This window comes from Aythya ferina (assembly GCF_964211825.1).
Source record: "Aythya ferina genome assembly, chromosome: 4".
NCBI classification, from domain to species: domain Eukaryota; kingdom Metazoa; phylum Chordata; class Aves; order Anseriformes; family Anatidae; genus Aythya; species Aythya ferina.
Genome location: NC_140300.1, coordinates 28,061,574 through 28,085,146, shown reverse-complemented (window position 1 = coordinate 28,085,146; position 23,573 = coordinate 28,061,574). Strand labels below are relative to the sequence as shown.

Below are 23,573 nucleotides of genomic sequence, written 5' to 3'. Positions count from 1 at the left end.
TATTTTCTATGCTGACTTCTGTCAGAGGTAGCCAACTCAAGTAGGTAAAAAACAGGAAGGTTAAAATGGATGATATGTGCACAGGACATAATTCAAACACACAAATCTTTGATGACTTTTAGCACTTCCTACGTAGCTTGAATGAATTATCTTTGCTGTGTTCAAATTGAACGTTAGTTCTGTTCTTCAAGGCAGTGCAACATTAAAAAAGTCCGGGGTTAGTTTAGTTTAAAAGCAAAAACAAATACAATAATAATGAAAGACCATTGCAACAGTGCAACATTTAAAGGTGTAAGATGTAGTTCCCATGTACTATAATCAAGTGGATTTTTTTCCACACTGTTTCAGAAACTATATAAGTATTTACTTAAGTAAATACAATGAATACTGCTTAACTGTCAGAAGCAACAGTCACTCACAACAACTGTCACTAGGAAATAATAAATTTGCTTTCATGCACATCAAATGCATTGTTAGTTTTTTTCTAAATTAAATCAGACGAGGATTTTCTCTGAGATTTACCATCATCATCCTGTGGAGTATATGTTAACAGAATTTTTAATTTCAAAGGAACAGATGTGTGCACCTTCTTCCAGTGAAATCCAAAGGACTGGCAAGAGGCTTGCACCATCTTCTTAAGTGAGCTTTGTATATGACCTGGTTTTGGCCTACAGCAAAATATAAATATTTTGAGGGCTGTGCTGACTACTTGTTTGCTGTTGGTTTGGTTTTGTTTTAAGATATGTATATATATAATAGGTATTGAAAAACACTATTAAGCATATTAAAACTGAACATTTACAAGTAAAGCAGAAATAGAAATTTGGATTCTGTAGAACTCTGAAATTTCCAGTAGCTTATGAGGGTGTAAATGTGTGGCTAAATCGTTTATTTACATTTATATAAAAGGATATGGTAGCTGTAAGGTGAATTATAAGGTTCGCCTAAGTAAGTCTTCAGACTACTACTACTTCAGACTACAATTGTTACCTTAACTTTGTGTTTTAAGTCTTGGCACTGATATAATATCATAACTCAGTAAAGCTAGTAAGTGGTCAAGGAACCTATTTAAAACAACATTAAGCGTCAAAGATGTGAGACTAGTAACGCTTCTGGAAAAATATTGTAAAAAACAGAAACTGTCTCCCCACAGATAGATAAAACCCACCAGGTAGTGTAAGATTCATTCCTAATATCTGATTTACTGCAGCTACAGAATCCCAATATATTGATTTGTAAGATTTCAAACAGATAATCACCTTTCTATCGTGGGTATGAGGGAAGGTGGAGGACCGCCAGGTGGTGGTGGAAAGCCTGTAAAAATTAATTGGGGGGAATGGGGGTAGAAGGGGTAAAAAAAAAACAACAACAAAAAACAAACAAACAAACAAACAAACAAACAAACATAGAAGAACTGTGTTAGGCATGCAATGGTAAACACATTTCAGACAGCATAATGCAAATCATTGTTTATTGCTTTCTGTCTAAAGAGGTTTATTTGGTAAAACAGCTTAATGAAGGCAGAGTTCCTTAGCAGCAGTTTAAATTAAACACATTCTTGAAAAATACAAGACTTTAGAAGCATAGGAAAATTCCTAAGTAGCTACCAATACTTTATAAACCAAATCACAACTGTTTTATGTGTAACAGCAAAAACAAATGGAAAGAGAAGAAAGAAGCAGACTTTCAAGAAACTGGCAGATAAATCCACTCATCAAGAACATTTTCATACTTTTCTGCCTTGCATCAGAATAACAACTGAGCATACATCTACAACTTTGTATTTATAAACTTTTATCTACATATAACTAAAAGAAACTTGGGAAATTGTAAATTAAGGAAGGGTTTTGTTTGTTTGTGTTTTTACCCAAATGTGGAAAAAAAATCTAAGCAAGTTTACCTGGTGGTGGTACTGTTATTGGTATACCTAAAAAGACAACAAATAATGTATCAGTTATAGTAAATGTTTATGTTTATCATCTGTAGGTCTAAAATCAGACTGAGCTATCTCAGCATACACGATTAAGGGGAATAACTTATTTTCTGTGTTCTCGGATTAAGATTTCACATTAATACCTACCAATATGCTCTTATGCAAGCCTTGTGCAACCTGCCTTCTTACATTACTACTCTTCAGAATCTTATTTAATTAGAAACAAAAATAACGAAGAATGACTCTGTGTCTGAAGATTAGAAGTAAATCCATAACCCTAAAATGTTAAATATTCAGAAGGAAAGCAATGCTCCACAGAACATATCTGCTTCATTTTATATTCCATAACTAGATGAAAGGAAATGTAATTGGCCCCTGACCTTTAATAGCTTAGCATAGGAAATACAATGTCCACATGGACAAAATATTACGGCAACAAGAAACATTACAGACGTTTCAGTCAATGCTATGCCACACTGCAGTTAATCATTCAGTTGCTACTTGGAGGGAAAAAAAATGTTCAGTACTCTATTTTCTTGTAAATATCTGGAAAGGGAGCATCCCTTAATACATGCATATTCAAGAACTGTTATAACTCTGTTGGTTTTCTGTACTTTTAAAGCTTCACTTCTAAAACAGCAGTAGTTTGAATTTAATTTCACATGACTCCAGACCATCTTCTAGAACGCTGTATTTTTGGAATGTGAATTTGTAAGAGGCCTGAATAAAGTATTGGTAGTTTGAGGTAAATCCCATTTATGTACATTTCAGTAAGTGAATTAGGCAATTACTGGAACAAATAAGTAACAGCTAATCTTTCATAAAGTCACAGACAAGTTGTCTCTTCCCTCTCGACTCTATCAGAAAACTCCATTTTGCATTAACTTGGATAAAACAGAAGCAGTAAGCTGGCAGAGCAATATTAATCAAGAAACTCATAAAACAATCATGCGCTCTGAACTCTTTCCATCCTTATTATTGAGAGAAATTTGAGAGCACTTTGATTCTACTAGATGCTTATGAATCACCAACTGAAAAGAAACAATGTGTTTGTTGATTTTTTTTTTTTGACAGATCTAAACCTTTTCTTTTTCTTCCTTCCATCTTCTGAAGGGCCCATTTCCTTTTTCTAGAAGAGACCACTACTCCTCTTCAATATATTAGTAAAGAATACAATATATAAGTAAAGAATACAACTGATACCCAGAGACTGGATGTCCAAATAATTATGATGAATTGGTTAATTCAGAATATTATACCGAAGAAACACATCTGTGTTTTTTCCTCTAAAATTTTGAAGAACTTTCTAAAAGTCTTGATTAACAGTTATATCATCTTAATGTGGAAGCTAATTTCCTCGATGCTATCAGAGTGAAGTGCACATTATCCTATATTCCAAGTTAGCAAGCATCACTATGAAGATCTAAAAGTTGTTTTTTTTTTTTTCCCTTGCTTTTTTCACTATAGAAGAAGGTGACAGAAAACAATAAACAGAAAAAGTCATGAACTTCGGGCAATGGAAAATTAGAAACTCTTCACTCCTTTGCCTTTTATTAATGCAGTGAAAACATATTTGAGGTATAAAAGCATACTCAAATCATCAGCAGTCAATTAATTCTTTTGAGAAAGAAGAGACATCTTGAGTCATTTCTTGTGATGTAGGGACTATACTTGAGTATCAGTGTAAGAAGGAAGCTTAGCACAGATCACCTCCCTATGACGCATTACATTGCAGTGCCACAAAGATAAGCCTGGCCAAAACCTAAATATTCAGAGGTGCGTCAGGAACAATCTAAATGGCATCAGCACAGAGTTTTACCTAACATGCTCAAAACTGTTTTCAGGACACTCTATCCCAATCTACCACCTCAAGACTGGTAAATATTTAGAGAACACCAAGTAGGTTTTACTAAAGGAAAGCAATGCCACATGTGCTGTGCTTGCTGAGTAAGGAATCAAGCATGATAATGCTGCCCTGACTTAACGACATTCTGCAAGTTAGCTGAACTGTGTAATAGCTCACAGCTACGTAGTACAAATCGACTCAGAGCAAAAACTTCTTTTGTCAGGCTAAACTAAGTCAAATAGTCTCTTATTCATCACAAGATAAAAGAGTACACTTACAGCCCTACAGTTAATTGCTAAGCTTTGGTGCAAGTCTCAGCAGTCAAACTTCCCCAAACTATGCAACACAAGTTTAATGTTTCACAGTAAGTTTTTCCTAATCTCAAAAATACATGTCACACAAAAATACGTCAACTGTATCCTTAAACCACAACACATAAAGCAACACTTAAACTTGTTAAGCAGGCTGTTAAACAGAGGCATCCACATTCTTCTTTAGATTTACATTAATCCAACATCGCAATAAACCGCAAAAACTAAACCCAACACATTGTTTGCAACAGCCACCGATCTCCTAGCAGTTCTTGAGCATTTTCTGGGTTTGGCCATTTGAATAATTCCAGGACTCATTCCTCAAAGAAGATCTGAATCGCAAGAGTGAATGAATTCAGAACAAGAGAGCTAACTTCAAAGGAAGATCCTTTTTCAAAGGGGCTTTTGGAGGATGTTTTATATTTGGAATACTTAAATTTTCTGGCAAGTAGTCCCAGTTTAATATTCCGTAAGAGGTTTTTTTTTTCCCTCCTCCTTCACTGAACTTAGCAGGGATGGCAGATTCTATTTTAGGAACAGCTTTGAAGATAAAGAGCTGGCAACAGCACAATTAAAACACAGCCCTGAATAAACCAAATCCACAGCTCTTAATCGTTATTTTCAAATCCACTTGAGGCACGGAAGGATGTTGAAGGAGACTTTCTGAACAAGTGTATGTCATAAACCTGTCTGCAAACCATGAGACTAAAGCTAAACCTGCTTGCTAGATCTGTAACATGTGTGCACTTCTTTCACCTTTTGAAAGCTCAACAGGTGAGGGGTTTGATAAGATCAGTACGGCTATAAGACATTGCTGCACCAGGAGCATTTGTGGTAGGGGGTGAATCTGTCTCATTCTAAATCATATGCGGCTTTTCTGTGCTACAACTACAATTAAAATAATAGTTACTTCCTAAAAACCTGCAAAGCATTCCATAATCATAAAGGTTTAAATACAGTTTAATACTAGTTGGCATTAGGATTACATCCCTCTCTATTCTATCCCCTCAGCAGTAAAGAAACTCCACAAAATTGCCAGAGCAGTAACATTCAGATACCATATTTTTGCATTTACACACAGTAACACAGAACATTTTAAAATATTTCCCCCTTCTGTATCCTAGGTTGCATTGTTTTGTGCATAATGATCACTGATGAGAGCCAGAGCTTGACATGCAGCAGGAGTTAATAGTTTTTAGATCACCAGCAAATGAACAAAGCAACATCTTCCATGGGGAAGGATTTAAATCTTATAAAATCCCACAAAAAATCATTGTACAGAAATAATAATTTTCCTTTCTTGATTATACGTGAGAGAATTAACAAAGAGAATTCTAAAAAATTCCATAAGCAAACGAAAAAACAATAAGCCTTTCAACAAGACTTGAGTACAAGTCAAGAAAAAATGCAAAGAACAAATGGAGAAACCAAGGAAAGGGGCTCCAAATGACATCACCTCTTATGTAACAAACCCTTCATTTTCCTACTCAGATAATTCCAAAGTTTCTGCATCTATTTTCACTTTTCACCAAGCATTCTTCTTAGTTTCCTGCTAAGTACTTTTTAAACTTGAATTCCTTAACAGGACAACACTCAGGTAACTGCACAAATGCCTTTGATGCACTCTCGTTTTAAGAAGTATCAGTAAATTTCAAACATTTAATAATAAGCAGAGTTTTCAAAAAGCTTTGATTTGTCTAAGATTCACAGACCCAGGAAGCTGGATAAAAAGATCAAGTGCGAATTAGATCTTTAAGTGAAAAAAAAAAAAAAAAAAAAAAAAAGATGCAGCACAAATGCATTTCTTACCAGACTTCCAAGAATTCAGAGATACTGTGAGGGGAAATAGGAATTAAAGATTCCGTTGGTGTTTGGACCTTAGACATCAGAAAATCCAACTTTTGACACAAATTCTTGATATGTCATGCTTTTAGTTCAAAGGTTTCCAGAATCATTTGTTAACACGTACCTCTCAATAGCATTAACAGTACTTGAATCACAGAAAAGAGCTTTTCACTTCAAACTTTCTCAAGGACACAGGACCCAACATTCAGTATTTAAGAAATTATTTACTACTTGTGGCTACTCTTACTGAGAAAGCAGAGACATCCACTTCCATTTCTGCCTTGCAGGTATATTCGTGAGAAGAGTACAACACAAAATTCTGAAATTCTACACGCACAGTCAAATCTGCATGGCATGTGCTGTCTTTAATTCACTATCATCAAGCATCGGTCTCTCATTCTCCATATTGCATGTGGTGCAGCATATTTACCTGGTGGGGGAATCAGAGGTGGAGCAGTACTGACAGTTGGAGGGGGTGGGAGGAAAGGAGGTGGTGGAAGGTGGGTAGGTGGAGCTCCTGGAGGGAAAAATGGAGGTGGCTTGGTAAAATTGTCTACTTCAGGATTAGATCGTTCTGAAAGAACCTGTAAAATATCAAACTATAGTTACAATTGCTACGTAAAAAGGGTAGAAGACAGGTTTCCTCTTTTTCCTACATCAGGCATATATTACTTATGCACCTAAAGGGCCATATTCAGACAGTTTAAGTTCTACCTCAGTCCCTATGTTCAGTATCCCATACTTGCTAAGTACCTCTGAGGGCCACTAGGGTACAGTGAACATAGGATTTTCAAGGGAATAGAGGCCATCTGAATATGGCCCAAACCATTTTAAATTTGTATGTAAAGCAAAATATTTCTTTAAAAAAATCAATATGAAAGGCATGAAAAAATAAGATTTTAAATTATTTAAACACTGAGAAGCTCAGCTGCAAAACACACTGATGTGTTTTCAGTATAAGCACTGAAATCCATTATTATTTTCATTGTTTAACCTTAACCTAAGTTGGCATGGAAACTCAGCTAGAGAACCAAGCAAACTTGATTCTTCTCTACAGGCAGAGTTACGAGAAGAGAAAGTGTATTCGACCTTAACACATTTAGTTGTTTTCTGAAGATAATCCAAGCCCCTTAAGACTAGTATTATAACTTATGGTAAAATACTACTATGTACATTAAAAAAAATAATAATAGGCTCAATCAACTATTTACTCCTTCAAAACATATTTTTAAAGGACTATTTCTCCAAATGCGTATGAAGAGATTTTCAGCATGTGTCTGGCAGGAATAGGGGAGAAATACATAGTCAATTTAAATATTTATCTTTATCATAGTAAACAAAACTTTATCCCATGTGTATGTAGCAGAGACGGTGCTGTCTCCTGGACTGTAAGTCTGCAAGATTGCTTATTTCCTTCCAAGTACACTAAAACATTTATCTTTTGAAACATATCAGATGTTTCATCTTAATGTACTTCAATTAACTGCCATAACCTTCTGATATCAAAGCTGAAATTAAAGCTACTTCTCTATTTCTCATTTATACACATTGGAGTGTTTTAATCAGAAGCAGAGGTGTAGCAAAAATGTCTTTTAGACGAAGATAGTGTGTAAATCTGCAGTATAAAACCTGTATGTTGCTGTTTTCATTAGCACGCCGTCGTCCTTCCACCCTGCTGATAGTGATGGTCTGTCCAATCACATCTATTGTGCCAGATAATCGCCTGCAACACAGGACAAACCAGAATCAACAAGCAGAACTAGAAAGAGAGAGAAGACGTTATTATGGACTTCTCTTATTCTGAATGCCACGAGTTCCTTCTCCTGTACAAAACATAAAAGACTTTCTGAAGAACACTAAATATGATAAATTTCATGAAATAAGTGTGTAGAACAGAACAATGCTGCAAACACTCCTGTAGGATAAAGGATGACTGTCTCCGCATTCTCCTTCCATCCCCAATAAGAAAGTAAATCTATACTTTTGTCAATGATGGAAAAACAAAAAAAAAAACCAAAAAACATAAGGAATAATACAGGGAGATCACCAAAAAACATCAATAAGGAAAGAGTACATTAAACAGAACTTCTAAAAAATCTGAAGTAAAATAGAACTAATCATTAAAAATAAACTTTAAACTGCTAAAACCATACCAGAAGATTCCACGGAAGATCAAATGAAGTTAAGTTAGGAGGCAGAAATAAACATAAGCCAACTCAACTCTTCCATGCATACTATAGATATTGCAGCACATATTGAAGAAAATCACCAGGTATCCCTCTTGTCTCAGAATATACAGTCTTGCATCCAATTCAAAGGAATGTTAGACCAGTCATACATACTTCTGCTCCTCAAATTTCCAAATACAAAGTGTCTCTCCACAAAACATTTACATAGCTAATTGCTATGTTCACCTTCATTAAAGAAACTGGCAAAGAAGCAGCAGAAGACTCACCTCAGTTCCCCTTATAACCCAGTCAGGCAACATGTGAACGTACCACGCTGAGAACACCTACCTTAGAAGTAGCTAGCAATGGATTTTTAGAGAAAGAAGAAAGGAGAAGTAGCATACATATACAGACTTTCCCTCCCAGTTTCTGGGAATCAAAAATTTAGGGACTTCCTATGCAACCTGCGCACTGTGTTTCATAGTCCCTCATTAACTTGCATTTGCACCACCTCTTTTGAACAAACACACTTGTGATTTTAACCTCCAGTGACGCAACCTGTTTCAGCTGCTGTTTTTGTGTTTGGTGCCCTAGAGTCCTTGTGGTAAAAAAAAAAAAAAAAAAAAAAAAAAAATCATCATCATACAAATACCTGTTCTCTGGTGCCACAGTATTCTTGGTACCTCTGTTGCATCTCTTCTCAGTCATCCCTTTCCCAAGATGAACTAATCCACACTTCTATTCACACTCAACTGACTCTAAGTATTTGATCCTCTTTTTTGTGCACCCCTTCCACTTTTACTATAACCTTTCTGATATGATATAAACAGAACCACAGGCAATATTCAGCTCTCAGTGCAATGCAGTTTTATGCATTATAATCACTTTTCTCATTTTGTTCCCCACTGCTCATGATGACTACCATTCTACTAGCTTATTTTGGCTAACACTGGAAATTGAACTGACATTTTGGGAAGTGGCAACAATAATTTCATGATCTCCTTCCCAACTGGTAATGTGTAATTAGAGCCTATGACTACAGATGATTAGGGCTGATTTCTCCATCCCCTTTTCCCCCTTCTTTTTTCTCTTATATTTATGAACCCTTATAGATTAATGTTTTTCTCTAAAAATAGCTAAACTGTCTTTAGGTCACCTGCATTAATGAGAAAAAGAACAAGAGCTGATTCTGCTGAGAAAGACTACAGAGGTTTCCTTAAGAACACACGTGTTGTCCCCTGTGATTTTTTTTTCCTCTGTTTAAATGTAAATACATAAATAGACTCATGGGTTCAAACTTGCAGGAAAGAACAGAAGCCTAAAATAAGTCATTGTGGTTCTTTCTAATAAAAAGTAATTAATCTTAGTTAATATTATCAAAATTCCGCTATTTTTTTCTTCCCTCAAGTTTTTCATCTGTCACGTACTGTTAAAAGCAAGCTACTTGTATCTTGGCAAACAAGCTGGATGCAAGCCTTGGTCTGCTGAACAAACTGTAGCACTAATACCTACAGAGGGCTAAATTTCTCCGCCAGTTTCATTTTTTTTCCTTTCAAATAGATTTTAAAATTTCCAGATCCACAAGTCAGATAACAGCTACGTCTTCTCCACTTCCTATCGATGCACATTTCACATTTCTCAAAGTCACAGATGAGATGACTGTTCCTCGGTGCTACTTCAATTTTCCCCCCCACATTCTCTTATCTGCTTAGAATGAGGTCACAGTATTTTATTATTCCAATGATGAAAATATCACAAACTAATAAAATAATTAATAGGCAAACTGTGACAAACAGAATTTTCTTTACATATTGATGAGATCATACAGATTACTTTAAGCACTAGCCTGTACGTATATTTGTAACCTGGTGTTTCACTCTCTTTTTTAAGACTGTCATCAGAAGTATTCACACAAAAATTAACTGCTCTGGTTAAGTAAGGATACACTTCATGAAGGCCTGTTATATCAGAAAGTCTGTATTTTGGAGCCACGTTCTAAAAGAAAAGAATCCTAATTTGAAGTAGGAGAAAAGTGAGTTTTTCTATGGACATACTAAAAAGAGTAAAATACAGCTAAGGTTAAGGGAATCCTTCTCCACCAGGAATGCTGACCAACATGTCAAAAGCCTTCACACCAGGATCCCGTTTTCATCTTCACAGCAACAGTTTGAACACCTCGTGCCCATTTCCTGACCAAGAGCAAGCACTGTCTTACCAGATTTTTTACAAAGTGATAATACTACAGGAACAAATGCAGTAAGTCTTAGCTACCTCTTAATTTTTTGACTTTGTTTTCTTATGATAAACATTTTTGCACTGTCTATAAAATACTTATGGCTATAAAGTATCAGGAAAATGTTAAAATTCTTATATTATACAATCATAACAATTGCTGCAGTAAATAGCAACATACAGACCACTTGAATCAAACTAAGGAAAATGGAATACAAAACTGCACTACAGAAAAGAATTATTTTACTACCAATTATAAAAACACTTTTAAGTGGAACTAAAAATAAGTTGAGAGACAGAGAAGAAACCTGGAGTATTGGCATCAGTATGTCAGGAAATCTGCAGACATAAAATTATAGATTCTAAACCAAACCCTCGTCTGGATGGCTACATATGGAAGGCCATATACCATCCTTTAGTTAAGTTTTCATTTGAAGAACCGCATCTTATTTAGAAAAAAAAAGTCTGGAATTTAATTTTTTAGTGATAGAGTTCACAATGCCTGCTAAATTATTCCAATGAATGCTGGAGTTTATGTGTGAATTTTTAATGTAAATGCATCTCACTTCAGTTTCAAACCCGTCAACATATTAAGCTTATGCTTGTTAGACTGAAACTGTTCCTACTACAAAATTCTTAACTCCCATTATGTACTCACATAGTCTCTTAAGAGAGGTATGTTTAAGCCCAAAAGAACATCTGAGTTCTTTGCCACGCAGCTGTCAACTGTGCATTACTTTTTTTTTTTTTTTTGTATTTAATTATTAACCTTTCAAAGCAGAATAAAAACACTGAACTGATGGTAAAGACACCATTCCGTGGGACACAAGCACTACCATTTGAAGCATAATCAAGTCTCTCAAAATCTTCAATTAATCAGCCACTTGGGAACATACTCAAATAAAGGATTATAGCTGCCAGACCAGAAAATGGTATGACAAAGATCTGAATGTCACCTCTTATAACTAAAACCTGGTTTTTGTGATAATATGGAATCACTACTTTGAAGCTAGGAGGAATGTAAGTATAGTTTTAACATTCCTGTCTGCAGCCCCAAAACAATGAAAATCCAGAAACCTAGCTTTATAGAATTTGAAACTCTAATTTGCATACAGATACAATAATACCCATCTGCTTTGCAGCCCGCAATTAATTTCTAAAAGAGGTTAAAAAGCTGAATTCACTTAGGTCAACTCCATTAGAAAACAAGGTATAAAATTACACTTCTAAGGGATGAGAGAAACAAAGGTACACCAGTGCCACACCTGTAAAGGACATCACATTAAAGAAAATTGACAATATTTATCAACAGTGAGATACAGAGCAAGATGAAAGACTGGGAAAAGCTTTTAGAAATTTCAGAATCGAAATGCAAAGAAAGAGAAAAATACTTCTAGTTTTTAGAAGAGATGCTCCTGATTCTTATTTTTTTTTTCTAGCAGTATAGTTGACTACTAAACTGATTAATGCAAATAGCTGGGAGATCAGCTGAAAGCTCCTTGGAAGACTGCACACTGAGGATGATCCAAATGCCCTGTCAGCAGTGCTCTGCAATATTTGGGTTTGCAGCTCCTGGATTTCAAAGCAAGCTCATTAAGCACAAGGGTTTGGAGGGAAAAAAAGATCCAATGGTACGAGAGCCCGACAACACATCTGCAAATTACAGTGACGTAAACTATACAGCAGCCCCTCAAAGGATAACACAAGTCGACGAAATTCTCTGATCCTAACATCCCAGCCTAGAAATCAAGACTTCTGGATTGTTTCAGCCTAAGTGCTGAAATAATCAACACCTGCTTTCCTAATCCTCCCCAGTTGCCGTTTTACATGGTAATCCAGCATGGCTGGACTTCGTCTGGACTGCTGTTTTAGTAACCAAATTGCAAATGCAGGTATTATAAAATATTTGCTAAACCAGCCACGTTTCACTAAAACAAAATAAAAAAGGACAAGTGAATTTTGTGTGTAACAAGAAAGCTTTATCTCATTCTTCAATCTGACAGCCCATTTGGTTTCAGAGCTCTAAGACACTGCTTTTCCTCCAGCATCGATATGTTCTCTAATTATCTCACATCTTACCCAAGAAAACTTCCATTTTACCTAGCTTTAGTCCTTTTTATATGTTAGATAAGTCTCTTCTAAAGCAGTAAGTCCCTTGGATGACTCACTGCTTGGCTCACTCCACCGTTTTACAGGGCTTCCACTTGGTAGCGAGGTAGCGAGTCTGATGCGTGTGCCTATGCTCTACTCATTCTCACTAAACTGGTGTTTTACAAATACACACACACTTCCTGATGTCCATTGTTCTACCGAACAGCCAAAAGATTTAATTTCCTTAATGAGGGATGAGTTCAGGAATTTGCAATCATACCGTGAAGTTGACAAATTCTCTATTTCCTAGACTGATGTAACACTGCACAAAGTACTCTCTATTAGAAGAGCTTGAGATCCAATAAAAGAAGGCCTATGTTCATTTGCAAATGGAGCAGACAACACCTTTGTCAAAAACTTTTATCTTCACTTATGCAAAAAGAGGCATCTGAAGTGTCCAGGAAACAACAGCGGAGCAGCTTTTTAAGAGGGGCCAATATGAAGCCTTGGATCTTCACTAAGTCACAGCAAGTTGGCACGTGGGGAAATTTCAAAGACTGCTCAGCCAATTACTGTCTGACTTAATGATAAGAAGTTAAACAGGCATCATTAGGTTTGTCTCAGTGCTATCTGCAAAGAAAAGAAGGGACTTGGTTCGCCCCTTACACAACCAGGACACCTGGGATACAGATGCAATCCCAATGGATACACCCGATCATAAAAGGCAATCCACACGTGTGGGACACACATGAACCCACAGCAGAGTTCACGCAAAGTACAGCTTAAAAAGGACATTCCAGCAACTCAGTGCATGATTTCACTCTAATTAACAAATGGTTATTTATGAGCTATTCACACTGTGAAGACTGCCCTCCCTGGAGAATTAATTCAGAAAGCTATCTCAATCTCTTATGGCAAAGAGAGATTATTTAGGTTTTACACAGCAAAAAGAAATTGAAGGGAAAAAGAAAAAAAAAGAAAAGCAATTTTCTACACAGCTTTAGAAAACAGTTTTAATCTCCAGCACTTGTAAGGTAAAAAATGAACTGTATTTTGAAACAACAATTTCCAGAATTCAAAAGAGGTCTAACTACTGGATGCCACTTTTATTCACTAGACTATATACCTAAGAATTATACTAGACTACAGAAAACTTTCTATTTTCCTTCTTATCTTGTTTACGCAATTTTACGCAATTTGTTCTTTTATTTTCCTCCTCTTGAGGACATTCTCAACTTTTTTGAGCTCATTTACTACTGATGCATATAAAAAAAAAAGCAAACAAATTTAATACAATAAGCAAGATTTTGTTTTTATATACAGAACAGACATTTCTTCAAAATAATTCATTATCCATCGGAATTTTCAACATTAATTTTGCAAGGCCAGCTCATGAAACAGAAGAAACCTGTATTTTTTCATAGTGATGAAAAATCCATTTTCTTTCCACGAATCCATTTTCTATAAAAATTCTATTTAGAGAAAGGCCCAAGCACATTTCCCTGAAAGCAAAATTCATCTACATGCAATGTACTCTTTAGCAATAACCCAAAAAAGCATAAATGGGAGCTAAAAAAACAACAGCACCTGACAGAACCAAGTTATATGAAAGGGAGCTATTCTAGATATTACAGTAACGAGAAAGTGCCAGTTTTTGCATCCAACTTTTAAATGCAACTTCTACTTATTCCTCTGCTACTAAATAAATACTATCTTACAGACCATGACAAATGATGTAAAGACAAGTACTGCTCTACAAAACAGCAAGATATCTCAATGACCTGGCTGGTGAGGACAGGTTTGAAATATGTTAAATTCTCTTCACAATCCATACTCAAAAGAGATTCCTTCAGTTTTTAACCTTAACAGTGACCAAGCATAAAATGAATCTTAACTGCATCTAGCGAACAAGCATTCTGTTCAACATTTTGTTTGCATACGATGTGCATTTACTAAACCACTTCCATTATGCGATAACTTTTCCTTCAGGGTTACGCAACACTAATGCAATTCAGCAGCCCTAACTACCAAAACAATCAAGACGAGTTTCAAGTTTCATTCCTACACAACCTAAATAGCTCAGATTAAGACTGACTGTTTATAAATTCAAGCACAATTTTTCAAACTTTCACAGTGTGAACAACCACTGATTTTTTCTTTGAATAAAACAGTTAGGAAGCAATTCTAGTGAAGTAGTAACTTTTATTTGCAGGTGAGCGCTAATTCTGCTTACTTTGTAAAATGCAGCTTCCGTATTGGTGATGAATATTCCTGATGGACCTTTGAGAAATTTTGAGGACAGGGGCCAAATTTAGATTGCTATTGCTAAGCACCTACTAAAATGAAAATAAAAAATGGGCACAAAAATATTTTAATGCTTGTTTACAAACAAACAAACAGCAAAAAACACTATCTGTCCCCTGACTTCCCACTGAAGGGAAATACATGTATGTGCTGCAATATCTACGCGTCAAATTTTCCATGAAGTGATGTGGCAGCCCTGACTAATAAATGGGGGATTAAAATGCTAAATCAGGACCATGCCCTGATTATTATTTTTTTTTCTTACCTTAATTTGGATGATTCAGCCCTCCTATATCATTCCTGCCACTTCCCTCTGCCTGAACTGGCTTTTCTGGAGGCAGTGCTTGTCTGTGACTGAGAAGAGGCGCTGTTTCTGGTGAGATAAATTGTCTAGGTCTTTCTTTTCTTGTCTATCTTTTCTGCTCTTTGAATTCCTCTTCTCCTCATTCCCAGCTCCTTACCAATTCCCACACCAATGTGACTATATCCACTTGCACCAGTTTTCCCTCCCTTTCACCAAATATATCAACTACTGCTAGAAGCCGAGAGATGTCTAGGTGAAAAATGCTTCTAGCACTTTCACAACAATGCTCTACTACAAATGCCTCACGGCATAAAGGCAATTACTTTAAATTATTGTAGAGCCGAACTGTTGAAAAAATCCTGCCTACCTAAAAAAAGCTCTTTAAAGAAAACAATCCAATAAAACACTGCCTGGTATAAAGAAATCACTAATGCAGTTTTTATAAAAAAACGGTAATTGTATTCTGGAGAAGTCACTTGAGCAGACGTATGTAACCCATACGGTCAAGACATACTTGCTGAGCTAGTCTTACACTTCTGAGCACATTGTTTTCTTTCAAAATCTCTTCTGACCACTTGGTAAACACCATCCTCTTTACACGAGAATGTGTTTTAATCTAATGTAGCCAAAACAGCAGATAAGAAATATGGGAAGAAGTCAGCTTTGCCATTGTAACCACCTACAATTACAGTATTCAGGCTAAGCCTATATAAGATGGTCTATTCTAACCACCGGAATGCACAAATGATAGAACTGGAAATGTTCATTTTGTTTCCTCTTTAGCTATGCAACAGACCAAACTGATTTACTGGCTTTGCACTCTTAACAGAAAGCAAAGGTTGGGAAACCTGTATGAGGTAAACTCAGTTCCTGGAACAAAACAGACGAGCCTGACATTTCTGAGGAAAAATCTAACTAACAACCAGTACACTAAGTTTGAATCTCTAAAAAGTTGAAAGATCGTCACTTAAACTTGGAATTGCTAGCTTCACGCAGGGAAAAAAAAGTAGCAGATAAAGGTAAGGTATAAAGACAGCTAGAGTAAGGTATTTATTCTAGCTAGAGCGTATGACAAAGATTTTACTTTTGAAGTCTATACCACGCACATGTATGACCCTAAAGTATTAAACTTTTTCACGATAAAAGCACATTTCACAGAATCACAATTTACACAATGCATTTTTCCAAAAATTTAAGCTTAGCTATATTTTAATATCCCAGTCAGAAACTACTTCCTAAAGCGTTTAGAGATTTCTCTGTCCACTAGTGAGATGCATCAAGAATGGAAATTCTGTAAGATCTGCGCTAGATACAGACTTTGAATCATTTCCCTGTGAACACTGGGTGCAATTTTGAGACCTCCATTATAAGAACATCATAAATTAGAAGCAACTCAGAAAAGAAAATTGAAAACATCATTACAGGTTCAGTACAAAGTGTGGAAGACTTATACCGCTTCTCAGACAAAGAAAAAAAAAATAAAACAACTCAAATCTACTAAAACCTAATAGGTCAGAAAAGAATTTAGGTCACCTGGAGGGGAGTGAAAGGCAAATGCAAGCAAAAGTGTCAAGTACAACTCCCCCCCACCAAGCCAAACATATTTGGGTGTTAAACTGAATCAAAAAGGGTGGAATAAATAAACACGAGTGCCTGAGTTAGTCAAGATACTTATGGATGCTCCACTAAAAGCGAGTTATAGACACTAATCTTGAAATTGCTGAAAGCGTACAACCTGCCATGTCGTACAATACAATGACTTTTAATTTACACAAAAACAAAGCTCCTAAATGAAATCACTTCATAAGTAAAGCAGAAGCACGGATTTGTTCTCAGCTAAGTGCCAGGTATCAAGTAGCAGCAGCTTACAATTAAGAGCAGAACTTATTAAAGCCTGGGGCTGGGAGAAGGAGGGGAAGAAACTCTAGTAAGAAATTATCCTCCCATTTCAAAGAAAGTGCAGTAAAATATTAAAATATGGAGAAGCTAAAGCTACCTTACAGGAAAAAGAATGGGTTCCAGGAATCCTTCCAATGGTTGAAGTAATAGTTGCCTAATGCAATTTTGGTTAACTGAAAAGGTCTGTTAGCTAATACCCAAAGGTAGAGAACAAAAAAGATGCTAGCTGGAGACATTTTGTTGGCCAATCTCCTTCTACACAGACAACATGGTGTCATACATAAACATCCGCACTTTTACAGCTCCCTTGTAACTTGGTCCTGATGATTTTATCCCCTCTCCTTCTACTTTCTATTTTCTGAACCGACAAGAAGGGAGCACAGCATTCCTGTGTAAAGGTGATTGAAAGCTACAAGCGATTACAATAGCTTGCTCTTCCTACCACTTCTACCTATTACAGAAACAAATTCTGTCTTTTTCCTACAAAAATCATGAAGTTGAAATACACAGAAGTAACAGTATAAAAAGGGTTTTGGTCTTGAGTTACAACTGTCTAACTGACCTGTTTGTTGGAATTCCTGATTTGAATAAGGCAGGAGGAGATGTGAAATCAGCTTTGGTCGACTGCACTGCCAACTCTTTCTCCAAATTTCCAGTTCTGCCCTGCTGTACCTTCAAAATAATGTTTTATCATTAGTTTGTTTTATCGTTAGTTTAACTCAGAAGTATAGTAGCCCCAACACTCAACACAGCACATAGCCAACACAAAAAGAAAGTCCAACCTTAATCAGATTTAAAAAGAACTAACACCTTTGCACAGCTAATAAAATACTATATTTTAAAAGACTATATAACTTAAGTACTGTATTTAGTATGTATAAGAATCAATGTGCCAGAGAACAATTTATTAGCAAAAACTATACAGTTCTAATATTTATTTTCAACTTATTTGATTTGGACGTGAACAACACACCCAACTGATTTTCTTGGAGAATTTCCTGTACAAACAAAATAACATCTTAATTTTTAAAGAAGCAAAATGATTAAAAACAAAAACAAACCAACCAACCCAACTCCATAATCTTAATGACAGAATTATCTACTAAGTTTGCTACCCGACAGTAAACTATGAGACAAGAAAGCAAATCCCTTCTCTCTGCTTTACTGACAAGAAAATCTAGTAACTACTTAATTTCCCAGTCATACCAGGAATAGTCACCTCATGCTCCGGATTATGCCAACTTTACAAGGTTTTCCATTAGTTTGAATTAAATTAAATACTTTAAAAGCATACTGTTGTTTCTGCCGTACTGCAAAATTCCATAGAGACATTATTAAAACTATGCAAGAGCTTTAGAGCAACTACTTCACGTACTGTTTGTCTTCAACAGCACATGAAATATGAAAGAAAAACTTACATGGGTTAGCATAATAGATCATTACAGACTAAGCTTTTAAAGACACTCCTACTGACTGGATCAGCCACACAACTACAAATATTTTATTTGTTATTTAAATAAAGTGCCCTTCCAAGTGGAAACAAACAAACAAAACTATTTTGAAGCTAGTAGCCAAAAATGTATTAATCATTAAGACAACTCAAACCCCAACCTTTTAAACTTAAAAGGAACAGCCTTTTAACAGCACACACACACACAGAAGTAATCCTGAAACCATAAAAGCATTTCGCATTTATTTAACCTGGATGTTTAGTTATCTAAAATCCCTGGTATCTTAACAGTTTCATAAGTAGCAATAAATACTAATTACTGCACAGAGACCCAGCTAGATCATTCATGATATATCATCATATGGACTCTGTTCTCACAGCTTTAGGAGGCAAGTGAACTGCTAAGCTTTTGCAGGATCTCATTTCTAATCACAGACACCTCTGTAGCAAATCCATGAAAACACGTAAGTATTTAAGATTCCTTAAAATTTGAATTACCTTCAGTATCCACAAATATGAAAACCTTTTAATATTAAAAATATCAAGTGTGGTTTAAGTATTTATATGAAAAATCTAAGATTTCTAATAATTAATGAGTAACTTGAAAATGTAGGAGATAGTCTTGTCAGTTATAGAAGATTCATCCAAACAATGGGAGACTTCATATTTCAGAAGAATAGAGATTATTATTAACAGGATACCAATTATATTCACATTTCATGTAAAATGCATGACGAGCTCTTTCCTACTTCAACCCTTGCGACACAAAGTACAGAAGTACTGTTTCATCACTGGACCTCTAGAAACTCCAGAGTCAATACTGAGAAAGAAATAGGGGAAGCTTTGGTTTGGAATACTTATCCTTCTTCCTTCAGGACAAAAGTTCAAAAAACATTTATTTGAGAGTACCTTCAGTCATCAGCTACGATGAAAAATCCTAACTCCCACTATCCAGCATTTCCCCCATTCCATAGCACTATTATTGCGACAAATGAGGAAGGCAAGTAGCCCCACGAGCTTCTGATCTGTTCTTGCTAAGATAAAATTAAAATATCTGGATGCCCTCTAGTAGTATATGAGGGGAAACAAATGATACCAAAAATACTCGTCTGCAATTGACACTTCTGTTACAGGAGTATACAGAAGAAAGCAACAAACAGTTCCAAGTTAGTTTAATGAGAGTTCAAGAACAAAACTGTCTGCATACTGAACAGAATAAAAACCTCTGTATTTTAACTTTAGTGTCAAACAAAAGAGTATTTTAGAAAATAAGAAGTTGAGAGCAGTGTTCAATTCTAAAGATAAATCCTGCCAAATACATTTTTCTGCTCCCTGCAAATCAGCATTTCCTAATGGAAAGATGACATATATAACTTGATTTATGGCCATCTAATCTCAAAAGGACAACAGGAAAATAAGAAAGATTGATTTTCACATCTCGGAATTGCCAAGGATAAGTGCTACAAAACAAAATAAAAGCTACAAGGCCACAAGAAAAATAAACATGCTATAATCTACAAAGCTTCCCCAGCACATCTGTACAAGTTCTTTAATCTGCACAAACAAATGCGCTACAACTAAAAATAATAAACCATCACATAAAGAAAAATTAGTTTCACTAGGAAATTTGTTAGTACACCAGGCCACTAACCCACATGCTTGCAGAAGGATGACGAACAAAGCGACAGTTTTTACTCAGCATTTTGTGACATATGCAGAAAAAGTCACCGATGTAAGATGAGAGTTTGAAATAATGGCTGCATCCTTTTCGGTTTTTCTTCTATCAGTCTGCGTTGGCATGGGAAGCAATACTCGACAAAAATGAGAGCAACCGACAAAAGTTTACTAAAATTCACCTTAAAAAGATGGTATCTGCCATCGAGAATCTCTGCACTTGGTGTTACTTCCATAGCATTGTCTTCAGCCTAAGTTAAATAACACATTGCCCATTAAGATACCATACAACTCTTAACTCATGGGCCACATTCTGAGTAATGGTACAGATGCGATCTAGCTGTAGCTAGACTGACACTACCCACACAGATTGCCAGAAAAGCAACACAAGAACATTCTAGGCTTAGGGGCGGGCAGTCAGGTGCAAACTTTACAACAAATGCACTGAACTGGGCAAAACAAGCTTACGACACACAAGCAGCTTTACAGGGAAAAAAAAGCGTGCAGAATACCACAAAAAAAAAGTTGTAGTAATTACCGTAATTTTATTTGTGGTTGAGGTAACTGGTAAAATTTCAAGACCCATTCGTATTCTCTTTTGTTTTTCACAGTAAGCTTTCCAGGTATCTTCATTGAACCCATAGTTGAAGTAATCAGAGAGATCAGCCCCTTTAAGTAGAAAAGCACAAGTTTTTATGACAGTGCAAAATTCATCTTTTCTTTTTCCTCACCAAACACGTATCTCTATTTACAGAATCAAAATGGATTAGGTATTGATCCAAAGCCATGCTATTGAAATGTACACTGTGTTTGACTCTTTGTTTCACTGACTCCTAGTTTAATTTGATGCCATTAAATACTTCTATTGTAAGAAGGATTAAACAGTCAAACTTTCAAACACCAGAATATTATCAAAGGCTTTTTTTTCTGTTCCATTCTGAAGATGCTGTTTGCATTGCCAATGTAGTATAAAAACATTAAAATAAACTATGCATGGCAGCAAGAGGCACTGACAATAGAAAAACAAACATCCAGACAAGTCTGGCCTAATGATTTGAGCCAACTGGACAGTATACACAGGAGACTCATAGGAAGTCCATGTGGTACCGCTCCTTCTTCAAGGCTTACGGATGCCTGTGTACAAACACAAAGAAGCACAAGCTGCTATGTTTCACTGTGCTGCTTGGTCAAACATGCTCAAACTATTTTCCTTTCTGCTTTATCTTCTGTAATATGGCACAGATCAAGAGCAATAACATCCATAGACATACAGATTACCAAGGAGATTTCAGCATATATGTAATTGTATTTTTTTTTAAGGTATATCCTACAGTCTCTTTTTGTTGATGTATGTGTGGGATGCACACTAAGAAACATGGCACACCCACACACTGTGGCATAACACAAAGGCAATGGGTAACTTACCAGCTTTTTGTAAATCATATCATACAGTACTTTCTAGCTGTAGGGTAAAAAATTTCTACATGCAGTAAATAGGAATTATTATTAAAATAACCTTCTAAATACATACATATCAGTTAATGTAAACCAGAGCATTACCTGGCTTTCTCCAAGGTTTATCTTCAAAAGAGTCTAAATCTACTTCCAAAAGTGGCACGCCATTAATACTCCCTGGTGCATCTAGATCCACCCCTTTAACTTTTACACCTGTGCAGAAAAGTTAGAAAGTTAGAACTTTGTGTCACTGCTAAGAAGAGTTCAAATAGTTGTAACACTTGAAATAAAAATTAAAAGCCAGATTTATTCCAAACAAGAGGTTTTAGAAAGGAAGGCTATTTCCTTCATCCGAAACAATTATATGCTTTTAGAACCTCTGATGTCCCTTATGCACCAAAATCACTCTTCATGCAAAGCCATACAGACAGCAACATTTAAATAAGAAAACCTGAATTCAACAGGTGATTATTTAAAGAGTCTACTCATTAATAACCCTTTAAAGTGAGTTTTAAGCACAGAAAGCTTTACTGTAGTCCCACAGTTAGAAGTGAACACATACTCTCCACCTTGAACTCAGATTTTGCATATTCCTGTGCACACATGTGCCACAACTTAACTTTATGAATTCATGGATCACAAGAATCACTTATTTTACACCACCAGGAATACCTCTAACCCTGTTGTTCCTTTTCCAGGTAGCCTATGCAAACTAGACAATTTACAGATGGATGATAAAAAGATGACAAGCTTTCTATGTATCAATTTTCATAGTTATCATCAGCTTAATAATATTTATGCCATTAACCATGGATGATATGCAAATAAATTTTTCAGGAGACAAAGACTACAGAATTATTTGCATAACTACATTTACTTTAAATAATGGCAGTAAACGCCCAAAGAACCCAACTGCTTAAGATTGCCTGATTAAAAATAAATAATGAAAAAATAAATTAGAATTGTCCACTCTCTGCAAAGAATGCCACTCAGAGAAAAAAACATGTACATGGAACAAGGTTTCAGATGCACTTAATGCAAACAAAGCAATAAGCATTGAACAATTTAAGAACACTAATAATTTTATATTTATCTAACATTTGACAAATAGTTGTCTGTATTTGTCTGTCCTCACACTAGAACATTCTGCAAGAATTCTCTAACTAAAAAAATACAGGCTAAACAAGCAAACAGACACAGACTATGCATTGCTACTGAGTTTTTGGTTTTTTTTTGCATTTTTCGTAATATCATGGTGTACATTTTCTTACCAGAAGAAGATGAATAAGCTCGTCCTCCTGTCTTAATATTGAGATTCACAGGAGCTGCTCCGTAACTTAAAGAAATTAAGAAAACTGAATTAGACAGGGAAAACTCTAAACCAGAAGAAAATATAAAACAAGAATTAGCTAGATCCAGAAACAAACTGGACCCAGGCTCAATCACCATCCTGAATCTCTAGCTTTCCAAGCTGGTAACTGTAAAAGTAAAGAGATCATCCTAGGAGCAAGAGAGAGTACCTTTCTATGCTCAGTAGCAACTTCTCCAACTAATAAACAGTTGTGAAGCAAGTCCCAGTCACTCTTCCTGAGTTGAAAGGGTAAAGACCTTGATAGAAACAAGAATGGACAGGACCAGAAGAGAAAAAGGAGAAACGAAATTCATTTAGGGATACAGATGACACTCTGGGGATTAGGGTAAAAAACAAAATAAAAGAGAGGGTTTAGACAGATCCTTTGCTGCTTTCATTATTATTTTATTTAATCTGTACAGAAGTGGAAATACAAGCATTTCTTTAAGATGACTGAATGGCATTTTCAATGTGCTTCTAGCAATTATCTATCAGTGCGACCAATAGAAAAATATCTGTAATTTTACTTTCCAAAATACTTGAGAACTTTCCTCGTGAAAATATATTCAGAAATCTAGACACTGAATTGATTTCACTACCTTGGGAATTTCAACACCGTTCATTTGGAACAGGAAGAGCTAGCTTTCATTACCACTTATGTGCAGAATACCTTATCTTCATAGGTGTTATCATAAACATAACGAGATTAA

At 35.7% G+C, this 23,573-nt stretch overlaps 1 protein-coding gene across 8 annotated transcripts in view; it reads right to left on the bottom strand.

Annotated features, from left to right (window-relative positions):
* FIP1L1 (factor interacting with PAPOLA and CPSF1) overlaps window positions 1-23,573 on the bottom strand; it is a 43,619-nt gene that overhangs the window by 12,886 nt on the left and 7,160 nt on the right. For 2 of the 8 annotated variants that reach the window (XM_084517668.1, XM_084517667.1), the window contains exons 5-14: window positions 22,784-22,848; window positions 21,618-21,725; window positions 20,596-20,726; window positions 20,240-20,308; window positions 17,496-17,605; window positions 7,565-7,658; window positions 6,366-6,519; window positions 5,900-5,923; window positions 1,901-1,927; window positions 1,260-1,314 (exon numbers count right to left, since the gene is read on the bottom strand). In XM_084517668.1, the coding sequence (XP_084373794.1) occupies window positions 1,260-1,314; window positions 1,901-1,927; window positions 5,900-5,923; window positions 6,366-6,519; window positions 7,565-7,658; window positions 17,496-17,605; window positions 20,240-20,308; window positions 20,596-20,726; window positions 21,618-21,725; window positions 22,784-22,848 (837 nt within the window). The remainder of the gene's footprint in view (window positions 1-1,259; window positions 1,315-1,900; window positions 1,928-5,899; window positions 5,924-6,365; window positions 6,520-7,564; window positions 7,659-17,495; window positions 17,606-20,239; window positions 20,309-20,595; window positions 20,727-21,617; window positions 21,726-22,783; window positions 22,849-23,573) is intronic. The other 6 variants (XM_084517669.1, XM_084517672.1, XM_084517670.1 and 3 more) reach the window with 5 other exon arrangements.